At 42.2% G+C, this 23,707-nt stretch overlaps 1 protein-coding gene across 2 annotated transcripts in view; it reads left to right on the forward strand.

Annotated features, from left to right (window-relative positions):
• Positions 1–23,707, forward strand: part of LOC139545576 (nuclear receptor subfamily 6 group A member 1-A-like) — a 99,556-nt gene that overhangs the window by 49,063 nt on the left and 26,786 nt on the right. Inside the window, exon 3 of one of the 2 annotated variants that reach the window (XM_071353511.1) lies at positions 4,982–5,005. In XM_071353511.1, the coding sequence (XP_071209612.1) occupies positions 4,982–5,005 (24 nt within the window). Of the gene's footprint in view, positions 1–4,981; positions 5,006–23,543; positions 23,682–23,707 lie in introns of those variants that run through there. The other variant, XM_071353512.1, reaches the window with a different exon arrangement.

Here is a 23,707-nt window from a genome sequence, read left to right on the forward strand (position 1 = left end):
AAGGGAAGCCAACTCAACCAATGAAATACGCATTCCCTTCACTTGTATGTTTGTAATGAGACGGTTGGTCATTGTGTGAAGTCTTTGTTGGTTCCTGGGGTTATTGTACTGCATTGTGTTACAGAGATCCTCCCCTCATGTAGCCTGTGAATTATTGAGATGGTTTGGGGAATCCGGGTGGCTCAACATGAAGAGTATATTTTTAGCCTCTAGTCACTAACTGGAGGTCTGAGAAACAGGTCTTTAGGGGGGACACTCCCTTCTCTCTGTTCTCTCTTCCATACTCACCCCCACTCTTTTATTTTCCTCCAATCCCCCCCATTCTTTTCCTAGCCCGACTCATCTCCTCTGGCTTTCTTTCTTTCTTTCTTTCTTTCTTTCTCCCTCTTCTCTTTTCCACATCTTTTTACAACTGTTATTTGTTTCACATGAGAGGGGAAAATGGAATAAGTAGTGTTCTGATATCAGAAATATAAATACATCTTGTAATGAATTAGTATACTTCATGGTTCAAGGTTTATATGGTTTATAATGGTTCAAGGTTTATATGAAATATTTCAATACATGGCATGAGGGTGCAGTGAGATGGGTTGGACGATACTTTTCTCGTCAATCATCTTGAAAAAACGTATACTTAAAAACTGAAAATCAACCAGTCCCCCGTCGCTAACACAATAGAAAGGTCAAATGCTTCATTATCTAAATGTTGAAAGTGCGTGGGCGACGGAGAGAAACAAAATGGTGCAGTTTGAGGCGGAGAGTGATGCGGGTGCTAGAGATGGGGGTGTGAGCAGGCCCGTCCGGGCAGGGGTGATGTTGTGGATGTGTGTGTGCGTCTGTATGTTGTCGTTTGTATGTGTATGTTTTGTATTGTCAAAAATCGAATAAAAAATAATCTTACAAAAAACGAATATTTAAAATCTGAAAACCTTGAATGTTAGTATCATGAGGGGTCTGCCTATTCTGCCTGTGCCTCTTTGTATGGAAGAAGAGCTGTTGCACTTGCAATGCAAATGTTCACAAGAGGCCATTGGAATAATTAATTGATGCTTTGATACGCGATAATGGAAGTAGTTAGGAATAATTTATATGACAAATATTTTTTGTGTGTCTTCACCATCCACATAGTCCCACTCCTCACTACTTCTTGCCTCTCTCTCACACCCATTTCGCTCTCTCTCTCTCTTTCTCTCGTGTGGCTGAACATTGCCCATTTATAATACAGCTCCTTCCATAATTCATCCATTCTACTCGATACTCCCCCAATCCCTTATTTTCCACTTTGATGCAAATTTGTATAAATTCTGTGTCCCACCGACAAAAACAGAATAAACCAAACAAGCATAAAGAAGAGGAGAGAGGAAGTCAGTGCAGTCAGCATTCATTTCCATAGCCCTGTCTCTGATTTGATGCTCTGTGACATATTGAGTCTAATTTGTAGCCTAAAGAACTAAACAGCTATGGCCTATTTTGTTGTTCTGTGTTCGGGTGGGTGATGTCACCATTTCTGCCTTTTAAGGCTGACCTGTCTTCAGTGGTTAGTGTGAGGATGTCAGTACTATTTCTCTGGACCACTAATAGAAGGTTAAGGGGCAGCAAGCCTTAGTAAGGTGGTCAAGCAGAGCTCATAGGCTCAGTCATTATAACAGTCAACTATCTCTGCTCAGCCTCTTTGTCATACCATTCACCTTTCTCTTGGGTCGTTCCATGTCATTTCAGCAAGCCATGACACACACCCTCTCAGATTTATATAAAATGGTTGTGTTAGGCGTGTATATGGGAGGCGAAGTCAAGTGCAGGAGAGCGGATTATAGTAAACAGGCACACTTTAATACCGGGCAACAACGACAGCACATAAAACATACTTGTTCCAAAAACATGGTACATAACAAACGTGCAGCGCCTGACAAATATCCACGTAACAAAAAACAATTACACACAAAGACATGGAGGGGAACAGAGGACTAAATACATGCAATGTGATTATGGAATGAAAACCAGGCGTGTATGAAACAAGACAAAACAAATGGATATATGAGAAATGGAGCGGCGATGGCTAGAAAGCCGGTGACGTCGATCGCCGAACGCCGCCCGAACAAGGAGAGGAGCCGACTTCGGCGGAAGTCGTGACAGGTTGCTGCAGTTTGAAACAGATAAGATAAGCATTCCTGCAACATTATTTTGTGGAAATAGAATTTGATGTCTGAGAAATTAAGTTTATTGATTGGACTCAAATTCTCCCTTATAATTTATAGGATTCATATAATATTCAATAAATAAAAATGTCAAAAGTCACCCACAGATCCCCCACGCCAATCTCAACCCAACAACCAATATACAGTATACGTTCTCTATGTCTGACAAGTAATATGGAGCTGCAACTTGGAGTATTGTTTCTTCATACTATGTAATATATTCCCAGGGAATTTGGTGATGGTTATTTTCACCTATTCAAAGAAATTAGTCAATTAAGTTGTTAGGTTTATGTACCATTATACATCCTGCTATTACCAGGTTCTGACAACTAGATGGTCCTGTTACTGTTATTAGGTGACATTTTTCACCCCTCAATATTAAATGGATAGTTCACCCAAATTACAAAATTATATATGGGTTTCCTTACCCTGGAAGCAGTCAATGAACAGCAATCCATGCTTTGGTTTGTTTACCTTGCCACTGTTTATTTTTTATTATTATTTATTTTACAATAAAAATTATAACATACAGAAGCATACAAACATCCACAACATCACCCCTTCTCACACCCCAATCTCCAGCGCCCACAACACTCTCCACCACATGGCCTCAAACTGCACCATTTTGTTTCTCTCCACCTTGCCATTGTTTCAAATGCTAACTTTTTAGCATTTATAGTACAAATCAAATGCAAGTCAATGGTAAATATATTATCATGTTCAGTGCATTCAGAAAGTATTCAGACCCCTTCACTTTTTCCAAGAAATGTACAGACATATTCTAAAATGTATTAAATTCATTATTTTCCTCATCAATCTACACACAATACCCCATAATGACAAAAAAACTGAAATATCATATTTACATAAGTATTCAGACCCTTTACTCAGTACTTTGTTGAAGCACCTTTGGCAGCGATTACATCTTCAAGTCTTCTTGGGTATGACACTGTGAGCTTGGCACACCTGCATTTAGGGAGTTTGTCCCATTCTTCTCTGCAGATCCTCTCAATCTCTGTCAGGTTGGATGGGAGCGTCGCTGCACAGCTATTTTCAGGTCTCTCCAGAGATGTTAGATCGGGTTCAAGTCTTGGTTCTGGCTGGGCCTCTCAAGGACATTCAAAGACCACTCCGAAGCCACTCCTGCATTGTCTTGGCTGTGTCCTTAGGGTCGTTGTCCTGTTGGAAGGGGAATTTTCACCCCAGTCTGAGGTCCTTAGTGCTCTGTAGCAGGATTTCATCAAGGATCTCTCTGTACTTTGCTCCGTTCATCTTTCTCTCGATCCTGACTAGTCTCCCAGTCCCTGCCTCTGAAAAACATCCCCACAGCATGATAATACCACCACCATGCTTCACCGTAGGGATGGTGCCAGGTTTCCTCCAGACTCATGGTCTGAGAGTCTTTAGGTGCCTTTTGGCAAACTTCAAGTGGGCTGGCATGTGCCTTTTACTGAGGAGTGGCTTCCGTCTGGCCACTCTACCATAAAGGCCTGATTGGTTGAGTGCTGCAGAGATGGTTGTACTTTTGGAAGATTCTCCCATCTCCACAGAGAAACTCTGGAGCTCTGTCTAAGTGACCATCGGGTTCTTGGTCATTTCCCTGACCAAGGCCCTTCTCCCCCGATTGCTCAGTTTGGCCGGGTGGCCAGTTCTAGGAAGAGTTTTGGTGGTTCAAAACTTCTTCCATTTAAGAATGATGGAGGTCACTGTGTTCTTGGGGACCTTCAAAGCTGCATACATTTTTTGGTACCCTTCCCCAGATCTGGGCCTCGACACAATTCTGTCTCGGAGTTCTACATACAATTCCTTCGACCTCATGGCTTGGTTTTCGCTCTGACATGCACTGTCAACTGTGGGACCTTATATAGAAAGGGAAAGGGAAAGGGGGATACCTAGTCAGTTGTACAACGGAATGCATTGAACTGAAATGTGTCTTCCTGCAGGTGTGTGCCTTTCCAAATCCTGTCCAATCAATTGAATTTACCACATGTGGACCCCAATCAAGTTGTAGAAACATCTCAAGGATGATCAATGGAAATAGGATGCACCTGAGTCTCATAGCAAAGGGTCTGAATACTTATGTAAATAAGGTATTTAATTTTTTTATTTTGAATACATTTGCAAAAATGTCTAAAAAACAGTTTTTGCATTGTCATTATGGGGTATTGTGTGTAGATTGATGAAGGAAAAAAAACGATTTAATATATTTTAAAATAAGGCTGTAACGTAACAAAATGTGGAAAAAGTGAAGGGGTCTGAATACTTTCCGAATGCACTGTAGATTATTTGTAGCATGGCCTGTATACTTTTTCATAGTAAATGACTCTATACACTGTCTTTCCTGTGTTATATTTCCCTCTGATCCCCTGTAGTCTGTGTTCATGTGATCTAAGTTTTCGATACGTCTCCATTGGAAGAGCAAGAACACATATTACTAATTTGTGCTTTCCAGTTTCCTGAAGGTTCCAAGACATAGCATTCCTATGTCTTGTGTATGCCTGCATACCTGTGCTCTCAGACCGTACAGGCCCAGCCTGTCTGCCCAAGAGGCCGGGTGGTACGCTGTGCGTGACAGCTAGACACAACATGGCCCATCAGCTGGGATTGGGGACCAGAAGATGCTTGACTGAATATTAATGAAAATGAATATGGGTCTTGGCAAGAAAGACTGCAGATTTTTGTGAAGCTATGAAAAAGGCAGAGTGATTCTTTCTATTTGAGGTGAATGGTGTTGATACTAATGACTGTGTATTAATATGCGTTCTGTTTCTCTGTTTGTTTTACAGATGGAATGAATGACAGTAATCTTGGTAAGTGGCACAAACACTTTGTTTTTAATTGAATCTATTTTCACAAGGAATCATCCTGAACCTCCATTCTAACCATGTTCAGTCACTGAACACAGTGGAAGTATATGACAATGATAATATCCGCGTTAGAAACTGCCAGGATTCATGTCCTGCAACTCTTCAGATAAAGCTCCCATCTGGTAAAGTAAACCCCAGCATAGTTTCTCTCTGAGTGAGTCAGAGCAAACAGCAGGTCAGGTCAGCTCGCGACAGGTCAGCTCGCGACAGGTCAGCTCGGGACAGGTGTTGCTGTCTCTCAGGTCATTGTGTAACTCAGTCAGTCAGTTCACTTCAGACAGTTAGGTAGGTCTTTAGTTTTTTTGATGTGCCTGTAAAGTTGAGTCTGTCTGATTATCCCAGTAATACAGACTTGGGGATAGCCTACCAACCAGGCATGGAGGTTTTTTACATTCCTCCCTTCCACATGCTGCACACAGGAATGTGACTGGGTCTGGGACGTCCAGTCAGGGGTGCGTCACCACCGAGGAGAGGGGTGGGGTGGGGGGGTGGGGGGGACTGAAGCCTGTGCCCATGCCCACCTGATTAGAGGTATTTTCCAGCCAGCCAGGGTGTAATGACAGAATTGTGTTGTTGTCCCTTCCTGCAGCCCCGGCTGGACTAATAGTCATGTTAGCCTGGGGCAGTGTGTCATTAGCTCCCCACCCATATCCCAATAAGAGGCAGGAGCTCTGTCATTTCACAGCTAAATCACAGGGCTCTCTGGAGATCACAGCAACTGTAAAGCACTTGTGCAGGCGCCTACCCCTCACTCAATATGTAGAGCTTATACATACTGTATCAACACAGAGACATGACTGTGACATTGATGAAACGGAGGTGAACAGACCTCAATGAGGGAAAACTGTGATATTTGCTGATATAGGCCTACTGTGGTCATTTCATCTAACTGTTATTGGAAAAAATATATTGCTAATAATATTGTAATAATTCTAAGATGATTCATGGTTATCATCACATAGATGATTAACAGGCTAGCGTAGCGCAGCATCCATCAGAGCTCCCACTAATCTGCTGTGATTAGCCTAAGCCCTCTACGCCACGCTCGGGAAGGAAGGACTGAGTGATGAGAAACTTTTCTCTGCTCAGAGTTTTGCTTATTTGTCTGGAATTGCTTGTCAAACTGGTAATTACACTGCCATTGGTTTGGATCCTCCCTATGGTGCAAAACTGTCCTCACAAGAGCCGCAGACATGCAGGATAATTTCAATGTCGTGCACAGGCTATGTCATAGAAAAAGCTGTATGGTCTCCTGGTACTGGCACAGTAAAAACTACTATGCAGTTTACAAAAAAAATGTTTTAACAAACATTTCACTCCATATTGATCCACTTTTATATCATTTTATATGTTCACTCTGTAGGCTTCATAGGACGATGTAAATAGATGGCTCCTTCATTCTTACAATATTTGCTTTACTTTATTACTTTAGTTAAAGGGCCATGCTACAGTTGGTGACACCATCTAATAACAATCAAGGCTCAATTATACAATATACATTAAAAAACTTTAGGTCAAGAACATGACCTCTTCCGTTAGGATTCGTGTCTGCTTAACTTTGCCCTTTAGTGGGCTATGTTGTGTAAGGGCCACAACATTAATAATGTTGGTATTTGCGAGGCAGGCTGTGCTGAGTGGAGAGCTAACTGGAGCAGGAGAATGGCGCTGTTCGGCGAGGTTCACGGCTGTTATTCCTACAGGCGATGAGCGTGAAAGGAACTAATGCCATCTGACAGTTCTGGAGCGGAAAAGGAGAAGAGGGAGAGGAGAGAGGAGAGGAGAGGGGGTGTGAGAAGAGGTAGATGGGGGATGATGGAGAGAGGGAGGGAGGAGAGTACATGGGGGGGGGGGTGGATGAGGCAGACAGGGAAAGAGGGGATGAGCTAGATATGGAGAAAGCAAGGATGAGCAAGATGGGGGAATAGAGGGAATGAGCTAGAGAGGAGGGATGGAGCAGCAATGAACTAGATAGTGTAGGGACCTCCACTGTTCACCACCCCAAATAATGTAATATGGGCTCTATAGATGTTATCAAGACGCATGAAAAGTAGACAGGAAGACGACGGTTTGAAATGCCCCGAGGCAAACTCTGACATTTTATGACACAGTCAGGCAAATCCAGTGTGGGTAGTATGTGTGATTTAGCTGAGGACAGATTGGCTACTAGCCTGTCATTCTGAAATGGAGCCTCTAACAGGATTCTTATGATAAGTCCTCAGGGGGGGTTCAGTCTAGAATATTTCTAACAGAGGTGAACCCGGTCATTTCATAGGATGCTGGGATCACTCTTAGGGCTGGAAGATGGAGAGAAAATGGACAGGAACATGAGGGATAGATCGACTGAGAAAAGAGGGTCAAGACGGCTAGCTAATGAGGATTATAGAGACAGAGAAAAGGGACATGGCAAGTGAGGGAGGGAGAGACAGAGAAAGGGGAAATTGTGGAAGGTGAGAGAAGGAGAGACAGAGAGAGGAGAGGGACAGGGAAGTGCGGGAGGATCACACTGTAATTTGGCAGGCTCCAGGCCCACTCAGTCTACAGCCGGCTCCTTTTGAAGGAGGAGTAGCAGACAGATCTGCACCCGGCTGTCTGTGAAACCTGTCATTATCATGTTGGCTGAGAGAAGGAAAAAAATGGCTTGATGTCTCATCCTTAAAAACACACAAACCCCTCTGCTCCTAAATACCGGACAGCCCAGACGCTTGATGTCAAGACTAACTCTGTGTTTTAGTAGCTTTACTCATAAAACACAGTGTTTTAGGCCTAACCCTATTGAATGTGGTGTAGGTTAGGTACAGTACTAGTCCACCCTGGTTTAAAATGTAGAAATGGAGCCATCAGACGATTTGTTTGTCTATCACATCATGGCTGAGGACAATCGCTTTCACCTAGTTTTACCAATGAAGTTCCAAAAATGTTTTGGTTCAAAACCACACATTTAGTGAGGTGTTATTAGTAGTCTTATAGTAGTACATCTTCAGGTTAGGGGTACGAAGAGTGATTCCCTAAAATAGAGACAGCAACGCTCGTCTCTGAAATAAGCAGGGTGTGTTGTTTGATCCCAGGCTTATGGTAAAAGCCAGACTAAAACCCTCAAACACCGTGTCTGTGAGCTGGCCTCATACCCTTTCATCATCTGTCTATCTAGCATGGTATACCTGTCTGTTGTAGGTGACCATAGGTGGAAGAGATTGTATATTGGTGGTGCCTATGCATGTCTTTGTTTGTAAAAGAGCGAGTTGATTCACGTTGGCGTCAGCTCTCTCTTGGTCCCCTGAGCGAGTGGACCTGAGAGGGTTTACTACTATCTGTTGTCTCCCTCTGCTGGTGAATCCTCTGAAGTCTGGTCATGTTGAGGCTGTAGACCCCAAACTAGGTTCTCTGCAGCGCTAAACGGCCCTCCCCTCTCCTCCTCTGCTTACGGAATATAACATCTTGTTTTATTTGTATACTGGGTTAAGGGTTACCACCTAAATACTGATGTGTCAAATATAGCTTTTGCTTCCCACATTGTAGAAAGCTAGTGGTATGGATATTTGAAAAATATAGTTGTTCTTTTTGGGGTTATTTAATAGGCACTCTCAGTAACCAGTGATGTTTTTACACATCTATCCCCACATAGCTATAGGCATATGGATTTTCGTCTTCGAGAAACAGATTGCTAATTGTTGACATACTGTACGTTTTAGTTACTGTAACAGGATATGAATGTCTCTCACTCAGTACTGTTCAGTATTGCAGTGTACCCAAAGCCAGGGTGTTACCACTTGACTTGCGTTAGCTAGAATTACACTGATAAATAATGTGTGAGTTTCACCACCCTTGACTGACTGCCAGCTGGAGACTGTGGAATGTGTGTGTGTGTGTCTGTGTGTCTCTCTCTACGAGACAAGCCTTCTACTGTATGTTCTATGAGGGTCCAGTTGGCTAGGAAGTTAGGGGTAGTGTATCTTCATCCATTACTTGTATGACACCAAATGGTTGTGTCCTGTGACTTTACAGGTAGAAACAGAGAAAGAGTTACAGTATGTTGGCAGTAGTGTATGAACTCACAGAGTCCTGTTTTGTAAAATGCCCTGTGTTCTATCATTGGTTTGACATTTTGCTTGGGATGAAAAACAGAATATATTGAAGATATTAGCATAAGTCTTGTCAAATGGATCACAAATGGATTCTAAAGATTCTCTGTTTTTACTGTTCAGTCACGTTGACACTGGCCAGTTCAGTTTTACAGTGTCTTCATGTAAGACACTGTAAATCTTCATGTAAGACACTGTAAATCTTCATATAAGACACTGCAAAAGTTCAGTGACTTTTTCCTCATTTTGTTGTGTTACAGCCTGAATTTCAAATGGATTAAATTGAGATTGTGTGTCACTCGCCTACACACAATACCCCATAATGTCAAAGTGGAATTATGTTTTTAGAAATTTTAACAAATTAATAAAAAATTAAAGCTGAAATGTATTGCGTCAATAAATATTCAACCCCTTTATTATGGCAAGCCTAAATAGGTTCAGGAGTAAAATGTACTTAATAAGTTGCATGGACTCAATAGTTAGTGTTTAACATGATTTTTTAATGACTACTTAATCTCTGTACCCCACACATACAAGTATCTGTAAGGTCTGTAAGGTCTGAATTTCAAGCACATATTCAACCACAAAGACCAGGGAGGTTTTCCAATGCCTCGTAAAGAAGGGCACCTATTGGTAGATGGGTCAAAAAATAGAAGCAGACATTGAATATCCCTTTGAGCATGGTGAAGTTATTAATTACACTTTGGATGGTGTATAATTACACCCAGTCACCACAAAGATACAGGCGTCCTTCTTAACTCAGTTGCCATAGAGGAAGGAAACCGCTCAGGGATTTCACCATGAGGCCAATGGCGACTTTAAAACAGTTACAGAGTTTAATGGCTGTGATAGGAAAAAACTCTGGATGGATCAACAACATTGTAGTTACTCCACAATACTAACCTAAATGACAGTCAAAAGAAGGAATCCTGTACAGATAAAAAATATACCAAAACATGCATCCTGTTTGCAACAGGGCACTAAAGGAAAACTGCAAAAAAAAATAGCTTAATACTAGAAATACTTAATTCCAAAGCATTATATTTGGGGCAAATACAACACAACACATCACTGAGTACCATTCTTCATATTTTCAAGCAGGTGGTGGATGCATCATGTTATGCGTATGCTTGTCATCGGCAACGAATAGGGAGTTCTTTAGGATAAAAAGAAACAGAATACAGAGAAGCATAGGCAAAATCCTAGAGGAAAACCTGGTTCAGTCTGCTTTCCACCAGAGACTGGGAGATGAATTCAGTAGGCCAATAACCTAAAACACAAGGCCAAATCTACACAGGAGTTGCTTAGGAAGATGACATTGAATGTCCCTGAGTGTCCTAGTTACAGTTTTAACTTAAATCGACTTGAAAATCTATGGCAAGACTTGAAAATGGTCGTCTAGCAATGATCAACAACCTTGACAGAGCTTGAAGAATTTTTAACAGGATAATATGCAAATATTGTACAATCCAAAGCTCTTAGAGACTTACCCAGAAAGACACAGCTGTAATCACAGCCTAAGGTGATTCTAACATGTATTGACTCAGGGGGGTGAATACTTATGTAAATACGATATTTTTATATTTCATTTTCAATACATTCACTAAGAATTCTAGAAACATGTTTTCACTTTGTCATTATGCGGTTTTGTGTGTAGATGGGTGAATTTTTGTTTTATTTAATCCATTTTGAATTTAGGCTGTAACACAACAAAATGTGGAATTAGTCAAGGGGTGTGAATACTTTCTGAAGGCACTGTATAAGTCACCGGCAATTTTAATTATTTGTGTTACAGCCTGAATTCAAAATGGATTAAATAAAACAAAAATTCACCCATCTACAATCAAAAGCCCTGGATTAACACAGAGGTTGGCGCTAAACTTAAGCACAGGGCTACCGCACTCAGGGCTATCGCAGACAACCCCGAGGCAACGGCTGAGGACAGGAACAAGTACAAGAAGTCCCACTACGACCTCTGCGGAGTCATCAAATTAGAAAAAAGACAATATAGGAATAAATTGAAATCATATTACACAGGCTCCAAAACGTGGCAGGGCAGTCCATTACGGATTACAAAGGAAGACCCAGCAATGATCTGCGGAATGCTGCTTCTCTACCAGACCAACTTGACGCATTTTATGCACGCTTCGACAATAACAACACCATACTGTGCGTGAGGGCCCTCACCGAACCAGAAGACTGGATGATCTCGCTCTTCGAGGCCAACGTGTGTAAGGTCTTTAATCAGGTCAACACTCGCAAGGCCGTGAGGCCGGACGGAATTCCAGGGCGTGTTTTCAGAGTATGCGCAGATCAGCTGGCAGTCAGCTGGCAGTCATTTTCAACCTCTCCTTGTCCCAGTCTGTAATCCCCACATGTTTTAAGATGACCAACATCATTCCTGTTCCCAGGAACTCTAAGGCTTCATGCCACAATGACTACCGCCCTGTAACACTCACATCTGTAATCATGAAGTGCTTTGAGAGGCTGGTTATGGCACACATTAACTCCATCAACCCAGACACCCTAGACCCACTCCAATTTGCATACTGCCCCACAGATCCATAGAAAACGCAATCTCAATTGCACTCCGCACTGCCCTTCGACCTGTATAAGAGGAATACCTATGTGAAAATGTTGTTCATTGACTACAGCTCAGGGTTCAACACCATAGTGCCCTCCAAGCTCATCACTAAGCACAGGACCCTGGGACTGAACACCTCCCTCTGCAACTGGATCCTGGACTTCCTGACGAGCGGACCTCAGGTAGTGAGGGTAGGCAACATCCCCTCCGCCACACTGACCCTCCGCACGGGGGCCCCACAGGGGTGTGTGTTTAGTCCCCTCCTGTACTCCCTGTTCACCCACGACTGTGGGCCATGCACGAATCTAACACCATCATTAAGTTTGCTGACGAAACGACAGTAGTAGGCCTGATCACCTGCGAAGATGAGACAGGTCAGTGACCTGGCAGTGTGGTGGCGGGACAACAACCTCTCCCTCAACGTCAGTAAGACCAACGATCTGATTGTGGACTATATGAAATTGGGGGGCGAGCACACCCCCATCCACATCGACGGGGCTGCAGTGGAGTGGGTCGAGAGCTTCAAGTTCCTCATTGTCCACATCACTTAAAATGGTCCTCACACACACACAGTCGTGTAGAAGTCAGGTGGTTGAAAAAGATTTGCATAGGCCATCAAATCCTTAAAAAGTTCTACAGCTGCACTATTGAGAGCATCTTGACTGGCTGCATCACTACTTGGTATGGCAACAGCACCGCCCTCGATTACATGGTGCTACAAATGGTGGTGCAGACAGCCCAGTACATCACTGGGGCTGAGCTACCTGCCATCCAGGACCTTTATATCAGGCGGTGTGATAGGAATTCCCGGAAAATCATTAAAGTCTATCCACCCAAGCCGTAGACTGCTCTCTCTGCTTCCGCACGGCAAGCGGTACCGGTGCATCAGTTCTGACACTAACAGGCTCCTGACCAGTTTCTATGCTAAGACTGCTAAATGCACAATTCCAAGCGGCTGGAGTGGTAGGAAGCTCGCCACCATTGGACTCTGGAGCAGTGGAAATGCGTTCTCTGTAGTGATGAGTCACGCTTTACCATCTGGCAGACTAATCTCGGTTTGGCAGATGCCAGGAGAATGCTACCTGCCCCAATGCATAGTGCCAACTGTAAAGTTTGGTGGAGGAGGAATAATGGTCTGGGTCTGTTTTTCATCGTTCGGTCGAGGCCCTTTAGTTCCAGTGAAGAGAAATCTTAATGCTACAGCATACAATGATATTCTAGACGATTCTGTGCTTCCAACTTTGTGGCAATAGTTTGGGGAAGGCCCTTTCCTGTTTCAGCATGACAATTCCCCCGTGCACAAAGCGAGGTCCGCACAGAAATGTTTTTTTGAGATCGGTGTGGAAGAACTTGACTGGCCTGCACAGAGTCCTGACTTCAACCTCATCGAACACCTTTGGGATGAATTGGATCGCCGACTTCGTGCCAGGTCTAATCGCCCAACATCAGTGCCCGACCTCACTAACACTCTTGTGGCTGAATGGAAGCAATTCCCTGCAGCAATGTTCCAACATCTAGTGGAAAGCCTTCCCAGAAGAGTGGAGGCTGTTATAGCAGCAATGGGCGGACCAACTCCATATTAACGTCCATCATTTTGGAATGAGATATTCGATGAGCAGGTGTCCACATACTTTTGGACATGTGGTGTATGTACCTCTGTCATGCACATTGTAAATATGGTATTGGAACTGACCCTGTATATAGCTTTTTACTTTCTCGTGTTCTTCTTATTTTTATTTATCGTGTTTTTGTTCTACCTTATGTAATTTTTTTGTACTACATTTATATTGATAATTGCATTGTTGGGTTTAGAGCTTGCAAGAAAGGCATGTCACTGTACTTGTGCATGTGCCATTAAAACTGGAAACTAATCTTTGGGGGTGGACGTGACCCCGGAGCCTGTTGGAGAGTGAGGTCAGCCCTCATTAAGGAAAGCTCACTTCACACCCCTATCCTTCACTATCTATCTTACTGACTCACAATTTATATCACCATTATGCTGTATGCCATTGCTTAGAGAATGAACATATTTGTTGTGTGCTTTAAAAGAGAGAGATTAACTGTAGATGTGTTTGCGGTGTAGAGTGGGTTATGTCTCATTGGTTGTGTCAACTTGCTCTATTACAATGGGCTGTGACTTTTTGGGATACAGAATCTATAGTCTTCTCCATATGAATGTGGTTTGAAGTTGTGAATATTTTATATTGGGTGTTTGTGGTTTATGTGTAGATGTAGGGGTTATTGAGAAAGAAAAAGGGGTATGTCTATTCCTGTTATACAGGATAGTCATTGCCTCCCAACTCAAAAGGAATTTGCCAGTATGCTTGGCCAAACAGGAAAGGGAGGGGGAGGGGAGGGAGGAGCAACAAACTAAATACTACCCTTTGTTACTCTGTTTAGGGAAATGCAAAAAAAACGAACAATAAGCTCTTTCCAATTGACATTTGACTAAATTAACATTTCAGAAAACAGCTTTACATGATCACTATTGTTGCGTCCTGGCCTTTGTTTAGTGGTATCACCCCTAATGAATACACTTCTCATATATTTCTTATGGTTATTTCTATTCATCTCCTTAGATAAAGTTGTGAACATTCCCTCAAACATTTGAATATTTTTAAAGAAATAAGCAAAAAATTACACAAGTAGTCAACTGGGATTCAACTGATGTTATGTGACAGAAACCACTGATGTCCCCCAGCCAGTGTTCTCTCTCTGTGTGCTCAGCCTGTTGTGCAAGAGCAGACAGTGGGCCACATATATAACCTCCCTCATTGTTTAACCAGATAAAGCAGGGCTGTTTGGGATTTAGCAAAGATACAGGGAACAGAAGCCATAAACAAGGCCTGGGACATCCATGAGACATGTAGAGATAGCCTCTACCTGACCTGACCTGTTGTAGAACAGTCATCATGCCTCTCCACATCGCCCTAATAACTAGCCAAGTCAATTGCAGGCAACATTATCCCCGCCGTCTCCTGTGACTTCAAAGTTAAAGGCAAAATTGCTGATTATGCTGTTCATCTTCGCCGTGTGCGTGGGGGGGTGGGGGGTGGGGGGGTGGTTGGGGGGGTGGGGGTGGGGGGGGGGTGAAGGTACTAAGGTCAAGGATGACATATGGCCAGTTCTCATGGCCGAGCTCCCCACTCATCATCATCAGGCTTGGTTTCCTATTAGCATTGACAAACTGAGGTTATGCCCTTCAAAACATGTAAACATAGGACATTTCCCTCAGAAGTACAGATTTGCCAAAAACATACAGTATGGCATCTGCCTGTGCCAAGTATATCCTATTAAAGTGTAGAATGGTGCATTGACAGCATGACTAACAATCTCCGTATTTCTATCATATGAAATCAAAGTGCAATAATACAAACAAGCAACATTTTACTGAATAGCAGTTGTGGTTAGTGCATATAAACATAGATTTAATATACAGTAAAGTCCCTGTGGAGTAACCTTGACACAGTGACATATGGCGTGAGACTCTTTAGGGTTTTACTGTAAAGTAATCTTGGAGACGGCGAGACTTGTCTTTGGCTATTACACTACTAGAGCAGGTCTGTCGATGGATCAGCAATCTGCTATATTACCAGTAGTGTAAAGTACTTAAGTAAGAATACATTAAAGTACTACTTAAGTCATTTTTGGGGGAATCTGTACTTTACTATTTATATTTTTGACAACTTTTACTTTTACTTCACTACATTCCTAAAGAGAATATTGTACTTTTTACTCCATACATTTTCTCTGACAACCAAAAGTTACATTTTGAGTGCTTAGCAGGACAGGACAATAGTCAAATTCACACACATCAAGATAACTCGTGGTCATCCCTACTGCCTCTGGCTTGGCGGACTCACTAAGCACAAATGCATCATTTGTAAATAATCTCTGAGTGTTGGAGTGTTCCCCTGGCTATCCGTACATTTTAAAAACAAGAAAATGGTGCCGTCTGCTTTGCTTAATATAAGGAATTTTAAGTGGTTTTTACTTTTGATAGTTAAGTATATTTTAGCATTACATTTACTTTTGATACTTACGTATATTGAAAACCAAATACTTTTAGACTTTTACTCAAGTAGTATTTTACTAGCTGACTTTCACTTTTACTTGAGTAACTTTCTATTAAGGTATCTATACTTTTACTCAAGTATAACAATTGTATACTCTTTCCACCACTGTATATTATTACTACGACTGATTTCAAGTTTGAAGTTTTAATGTCACATGCACAGGTACAGTGAAATGCCTTGCAAGCTCTAAACCCAATAATGCAGAAATCAATAACAATGTAATATAAAACTTATCATATGGTAGAACTAAAACACACAATAAATAAAAAATAAGAAATAGGAAGAACACGAGAAAGTAAGTAAGCATACTATATAGATGGTCAGTCTGTTCCAGTACCATATTTACAATGTGCAGGGATCCTGGAGTGATGGAGGTAGATATGGTGACTGGGAATCGAGATATATGATGAATATATGATGAACCGAGTAGCAGCAGCGTATATGATCATTGTATGTGAGTGGTTGTGCTTGTGTGTAGAGTCAGTGTCAATATATGTGCATATTATGTGTGTGTGTGAGCAAGTGATGAGTGTTCATGTGCGTGAGTGAGTGTGCATAAAGATGTGCATAAAGATCAAATAAAATACAAGGGTCAACTCAGATAGTCCGTGTAGCCATTCTGTTAGCTATTTAGCAGACTTATGGCTTGGGGATAGAAGCTGTTCAGGAGCCTGTTGGTGACAGCATTGATGCACTGGTGCCGACTGCTTTGCTTAATATAAGGAATTTTATACAGGTGGGTGAGGGCAGTGTGGAGTGCAATTGAAATTGCGTCGTCTATGGATCTGTTGGGGTGGTATGCAAATTGGAGTGGGTCTAGGGTGTCTTGGATGATGGAGTTGATGTGTGCCATAACCAGCCTGTCAAAGCACTTAATAATTACGGATGTGAGTGCTAGAGGGTGGTAGATGGTGGTGATCTTAAAAGATTACAGACTGGGTCAAGGAGAGGTTGAAAGTTACAGTGAATATGCCTGCCAGCTGTTCTGCGCATGCTCGCTCTGAGAACAAGCCCTGGAATACCGTCGGGCTTTGCGGGTGTTGACCTGATTAAAGACCTTACTCACGTCGGCCTCACAAGGCGGGATCGCCCAGTCTTCTGGGTCGGTAGCGGCCCTCACACCCGGCACAGTGTTGTTATTGTCGAAGTGTGCATAAATGCATTGATTTCGTCTGGTAGAGACGATGCGTTGGGCAGATCACGGCTGGGTCTTCCTTTGTAATCGGTAATAGACGGTAGCCTCTGCCACATGCGGTGGGTGTTGGAGCCTGCGTAATATGATTCCACCTTATTTCCTATATTGTCCTTTTGCTCGTTTGATGACTCTGCGGAGGTAATAGTGGGACTTCTTGTACTTGTTCCTGTCCTCAGCCGTAGCCTCAGGGTTGTCTGCGATAGTCCTGAGTGCGGTAGCCCTGTGCTTAAGTTTAGCGCCAACCTCTGTGTTAATCCAGGGCTTTTGATTGGGGAAGCAGCGGACCTTCACTGTGGAGACAACGCCGATACATTTCCTAATGCCAGCTTGTTATTTTTCTTGTCCTAGGGTGGAATGTATACAACAGTCACGATAACAGCTGAAAACTCCCATGGGAGGTAGAAGGGTCGGCATTTGACCATCAGGTATTCCAAGACGGGTGAACAATGACACTTCCACCGCGCTCAAGTCAGCACAGCAGTTGTTGTTGATGAAAAGGCAAACTCTTCCCCTCTCGATTTCCCTGACTCCACTGTCCTGTCCGCATGGTGAATGAAGACTTCATCGAGTTTGATAGCCATGTGTATCTTGTCCGAGAGCCATGTTTCAGAAAAGCAGAGAATATTGCAGTTTCTAGAGTCCCATTGGTAGCAAATCCGCGATCGGAGGTTATCCATCTTATTATCAAGTGACTGTACGTTGGCCAGTAGAATGGAGGGAAGAGGTGGCCGGTTTTGCCTTTGCCAGGATATTTCTGAGTCTCTCTTGCCTCTGTAACGCCGGCATTTCCACTTGGGTAGCCTGAAAATTGGGTCTGAATTTTAGAAAGAGCCCAGGGTAGATGATTCAAGTAAGTTCTTGATACGACGACGTACTACTACTACTACTACTATAACTGATACTAGTACTATTACTATACTTATACTACTACTACTACTACTACTAGAACTACTACCATGACTGATACTACTACTACTACTACTAGGGGGTAACAATGGTCACTGACAACCCCATCTACACATGATAAGATCTACATTTCTCTGTCCTTGTATTCCACCTGTTATGTTCTCCAGCAAGAAACCAAAAATTGTCGCTCAAACAGAAGGGGGAACTAACAAAGAGTAAGTAACAACAATCGAAATGAAACAAGTGGGATTCTAGGAGGGATTCTGAAAGACATTAATGGGGGTGTCCACAAACGCTTCCAACTTAAAGTCAATGGCTTTTTAAAATTGTATTAGCCTGTGTGTTTATGTAATTTTCAAAATGATTCCACCAATCTTATAACCCCTTTGGGTGGATGTCAGTGAAAGAAACTCTAACACAAAAGTGTATTTTGAACACTCAAATATCTGGGCCCTAAAATACACCCACCATGAACGCCCACTAAATTTGCCCAAGAAGAGGCAAACAAAATAAAATCAACACCAAATTTAAAGACAGGCGACAAACTAAAAAGTGCAGCAAAATTAAAACTGGGAAGATCAGATCAAGGATTGTTTTTTACAAATCAAAATAGAAAACGCCAACTAAATGTGTTAACCCTCCAATAGCTCAAGCCAACTGGAGCACTGGGCCAGCCACTCTTAAATAAGGGAAACACCTTCTGACTATTGAGATGACAAGCCAGCTCAGGTGTAACACATACTGACTAACGAGTTGACACCAATCGTTGCACCCAGCGTGCTAACGTCCAACCTCAAAATATAAATGGAAAAACCAAAGCCTGTAACAGCTCTCTCTCTCTCTCGCTCTCTCTGTGTGTGTCTCTCTGTCTCTTAATTCAATTCAAAGAGGCTTTATTGTAATGGAAAATGTGTTTACATTGTCAAAGCAAGTGAAATAAACAAACAAATTTAACAACAACAATAAACAATTAGAAATGAACAGTAAAAATATTTCAAAAATATAAAAACATTTCTAGTGTTATATTATCAGCAATGTACAGTGTTTAAGCAATATGCAAATAATTGTAGTACGAATAGTGGGGGAAGATAAATAAACAGATAAGTATTGGTGTATTGGTATTTACAATGTTGTTTGTGCTCAACTGGTTGCTCTTTTCTCATAGGAACGGGCCACACATCGTGCTGCTGTGACGGCACATTGTGGTATTTCGCCTAATAGATATGTTGGATTAGTTTTCAAATTATTTGTGGGTCTGTTTGATATGTGGGAAATGTGGTCTCTAATGTGGTCATACATTTGGCAGGAGGTTAGGAAGTGCAGCTCAGTTTCCACCTCATTTTGTGGACAGTGAGCACATATCCTGTCTTCTCTTGAGACCCAGGTCTGCCAATGGCAACCTCTCTCAATAGCAAGGCTATGCTCACTGAGTCTGTACACAGTCAAGGATTTTCTTAATTTTAGGTCAGTCACAGTGGTCAAGTATTCTGCTACTGTGTACTCTCTGTTTAGGGCCGGATAGCGTTGCAATTTGCTCTGTTTTTTGTTGTTGAAATAATCTACACACAATGGGAATGGGAGAAACCCATAATGACACACAATGGGAATGGGAGAAACCCATAATGACAAAGCAAAAACAGGTTTTTAGAATTTTTTGCAAACGTATAAAAAAACAACAACTGATATTACATTTACATAAGTATTCAGACCCTTTACTCAGTACTTTGTTGAAGCACCTGTAGCAGTGATTACAGCCACGAGTCTTCTTGGGTATGACGCTACAAGCTTGGCACACCTGTATTTGGGGCGTTTCTCCCATTCTTCTCTGCAGATCATCTCAAGCTCTGTCAGGTTGGATGGGGAGCGTCGCTACACAGCTATTTTCAGATCTCTTCAGATATGTTCAATCGGGTTCAAGTCCAGGCTCTGGCTGTGCCACTCAGGGACATTCAGAGACTTGTCCCGAAGCCACTGCTGCTTCGTCTTGCCTGTGTGCTTAGGGTCGTTGTTCTGTTGGAAGGTGAACCTTCACCCCAGTTTGAGATCCTGAGTGCTCTGGAGCAGGTTTTCATCAAGGATCTCTCTGTATTTTGCTCTTTTCATCTTTCCCTTGATCCTGACTAATCTCCCAGTCCCTGCCGCTGAAAAACATCCCCACAGCATGATGCTGCCACCACCATGCTTTATCGTATGGATGGTATTGGCCAGGTGATGAGCAGGGCATGGTTTCCCCCAGACGTGATGCATGGCGTTCAGGCCAAAGAGTTCAATCTTGGTTTCATCAGACCAGAGAATCTTGTTTCTCATGGTATGAGAGTCCTTTAGGTACCTTTTGGCAAACTCCACACTGACCAAGGTCCTTCTCCCGTGATTGCTCAGTTTAGGAAGAGTTTTGGTGGTTCCAAGCTTCTTCCATTTAAGAATGATGGAGGCCACTGTGTTCTTGGGGACCTTCAATGCAGCAGACATTTTTTGTACCCTTCCCCAAATCTGTGCCTCGACACAATCCTGTCTCGGAGCTCTACAGACAATTCCCTTGGACCTCATGGCTTGGTTTTTGCTCTGACATGGACCGTCAACTGTGGGACCTTATATAGACAGGTGTGTGCCTTACCAAATCATGTCCAATCAATTGAATTTACCACAGGTGGACTCCAGGTTTTTTACCTGTTTTTGCCCTTTCCCTTTCCTTTCATTATGGGGTATTCTGAGTAGATTGATGAGGAACATTTTTTATTTAATCCATTTTAGAATAAGGCTAATGTAACAAAATGTGGAAAAAGTACTTCCCGAATGCACTGTAAATGTTGAAGAGGGTGGGGCTCAAGCTGCATCTCTGTCTCACCCCATGGTGAGGAAATACATCTACAGTTGAAGTCAGAAGTTTACATACAGCTTAGCCAAATACATTTAAACTCAGTTTTTCACAATTCCTGACATTTAATCCTGGTAAAAATTCCCTGTCGTAAGTCAGTTAGGATCACCACATTATTTTAAGAATGTGAAATGTCACAATAATAGTAGAGAGAATTATTTATTTCAGCTTTTTTTTCTTTCATCACATTCCCAGTGAGTCAGAAGTTTACATACATTCAATTAGTATTTGGTAGCATTGCCTTTAAATTGTTTAACTTAGGTCAAATGTTTTGGGTAGCCTTCCACAAACTTCCCACAATAAGTTGGGTGATTTTTGGCCCATTCCTCCTGACAGAGCTGGTGTAACTGAGTCAGGTTTCTAGGCCTCCTTGCTCGCACACGCTTTTTCAGTTCTGCCCACAAATTTTCTATAGGATTGAGGTCAGGGCTTTGTGATGGCCACTCCAATAGCTTGACTTTGTTGTTCTTAAGCCATTTTGCCACAACTTTGGAAGTATGCTTGGGGTCATTGTCCATTTGGAAGACCTATTTGCGACCAAGCTTTAACTTCTTGACTGATGTCTTGAGATGTTGCTTCAATATATCGACATAATTTCCCTTCCTCATGACACTATCTATTTTGTGAAGAGAACCAGTCCCTCCTGCAGCAAAGCACCCCCACAACATGATGCTGCCACCCCTGTGCTTCACGGTTGGGATGGTGTTCTTTGGCTTGCAAGCCTCCCCCTTTTTCCTCCAAACATAACAATGGTCATTATGGCCAAACAGTTCTATTTTTGTTTCATCAGACCAGATGACATTTCTCCAAAAAGTATGATCTTTGTCCCCATGTGCAGTTACAAACCGTAGTCTGGCTTTTTTATGGCGGTTTTGGAGCAGTGGCTTCTTCTTTGCTGAGCGTCCTTTCAGGTTATGTCGATATAGGACTCGTTTTACTGTGGATATAGATACTTTTGTACCTGTTTACTCCAGCATCTTCACAAGGTCCTTTTCTGTTGTTCTGGGATTGATTTGCACTTTTCGCACCAAAGTACGTTCACCTCTAGGAGACAGAACTTGTCTCCTTCCTGAGTGGTATGACGGCTACGTGATCCCATGGTGTTTATACTGGCGCACTATTGGTTGTACAGATGAACGTGGTACCTTCAGGCATTTGGAAATTGCTCCCAAGGATGAACCAGACTTGTGGAGGTCTACATTTTTTTTCTGAGGTCTTGGCTGATTTCTTTAGATTTTGCCATGATGTCAAGCAAAGAGGCACTGAGTTTGAAGGTAGGCCTTGAAATACATCCACAGGTACACTTCCAATTGATTCAAATTATGTCAATTAGCCTATCAGAAGCTTCTAAAGCCATGACATAATTTTCTGGAATTTTCCAAGCTGTTTGAAGGCACATTCAACTTAGTGTATGTAAACTTCTGACCCACTGGAATTGTGATACAGTGAATGATAAGTGAAATAATCTGTCTGTAAACAATTGTTGGAACAATTACTTGTGTCATGCACAAAGTAGATGTCCTAACCGACTTGCCAAAACTATACTTTGTTAACAAGAAATTTGTGGAGTGGTTGAAAAATGGGTTTTAATGACTCCAACCTAAGTGTATGTAAACTTCCGACTTCAACTGTGTATGTTTGTTGCCAATTTTAAAAGCACACATTTTATAATGTCTTATGTTTTTCCTCCATCACCACTTTCCATCAATTTGTATAGCAGACCCTCATGCCAAATTGAGTCAAAAGCTTTTTTGAAATCAACAAAGCATGACTTTGGTTCAGAACTGGACCCTTCATGTTTTTGTTTTGGCTTGTTTGTTTGTCAATAAGGGTGTGCGGGGTGTATACGTGGAATATACCAGAACTGAGGATAATGTTGAAGAGTTTAAGAATAGCCAATTTGAATTTGTGGTCTGTATCATTTTGTTTAGTATACCGTCAACACCGCAGGCCTTTTTGGGTTTGAAGGTTTGTATTTTGTCCTGTAGCTCATCCAATGTAATTGGAGAATCCAATGGATTCTGGTAGTCTTTAATAACTGACTCTCTAAGTTTTGTAAATTATATCATGTATATGTTTTTATTCTTGGTTCTTTGTTATATGGCCGAGAAGGTTTGAGAAGTGGTTTATCCATACATCTCCATTTTGGATAGGTAGCTCTTCATGTTGTTGTTTGTTTAGTGTGTTCCAATTTTCCCAGAAGTGATTTGATTCTATGGATTCTTCAATCACATTGAGCAGTTTTCTGTCATGCTATTACTTATTTTTTCTTAGTGTATTTCTGTAGTGTTTTAGTGTTTCCACATAGTGAGGGTGTAAGCCAATATTTTCTGGGTCTCTGTTTTTGGTTGGATATGTTTCTCAATTTATTTTTAAGGTTTTTGCATTCTTCATCAAAGCATTTCTCATTGTTGTTAGTTTGTTTTAGGTTTTCTACTTGAATTTAAATGTGATATGTTAGCTGATAGGTCAGTTATACTGTCCATGCTTCCTACTGCTAAGTTTACACCTTCACTACTGCAGCGCTCTCTTGGCCTCTCCCTCTCCTCCATGGCATTTGAATGTGAAAAGCCTCTTATGTGTGACTTACTTAGGTAGGTCATTAGCATTGGCATGGGGGGTGGGCTGTGTGACTGTGGGGCTGTGTGGGGCTGTGGGAGAGTGAACAAGTGGCTGCAGCGTTAGCAGGGTGGAGCTCAGGAGGGTGGGCTGAGACCTGACTGGACAGGACAAGGGTGATCCTAAGAGAGGAGGGTAATGGGGAGAGAAGCATTAGGATAGCAGGGTACAGTGTAGCAGGATAGCAGTAGAGTACATGGTCCACTGGTTCAGAACTGGACCCTTCATAACATGGCTTCTTAGAGAGGACACTGGAGGGAATGAAGGAGGAAACTCCAGTGGATGGTAAGGCATGACCAAAGAATTCACAC

This window comes from Salvelinus alpinus, chromosome 19 (assembly GCF_045679555.1).
Source record: "Salvelinus alpinus chromosome 19, SLU_Salpinus.1, whole genome shotgun sequence".
NCBI classification, from domain to species: Eukaryota; Metazoa; Chordata; class Actinopteri; order Salmoniformes; family Salmonidae; genus Salvelinus; species Salvelinus alpinus.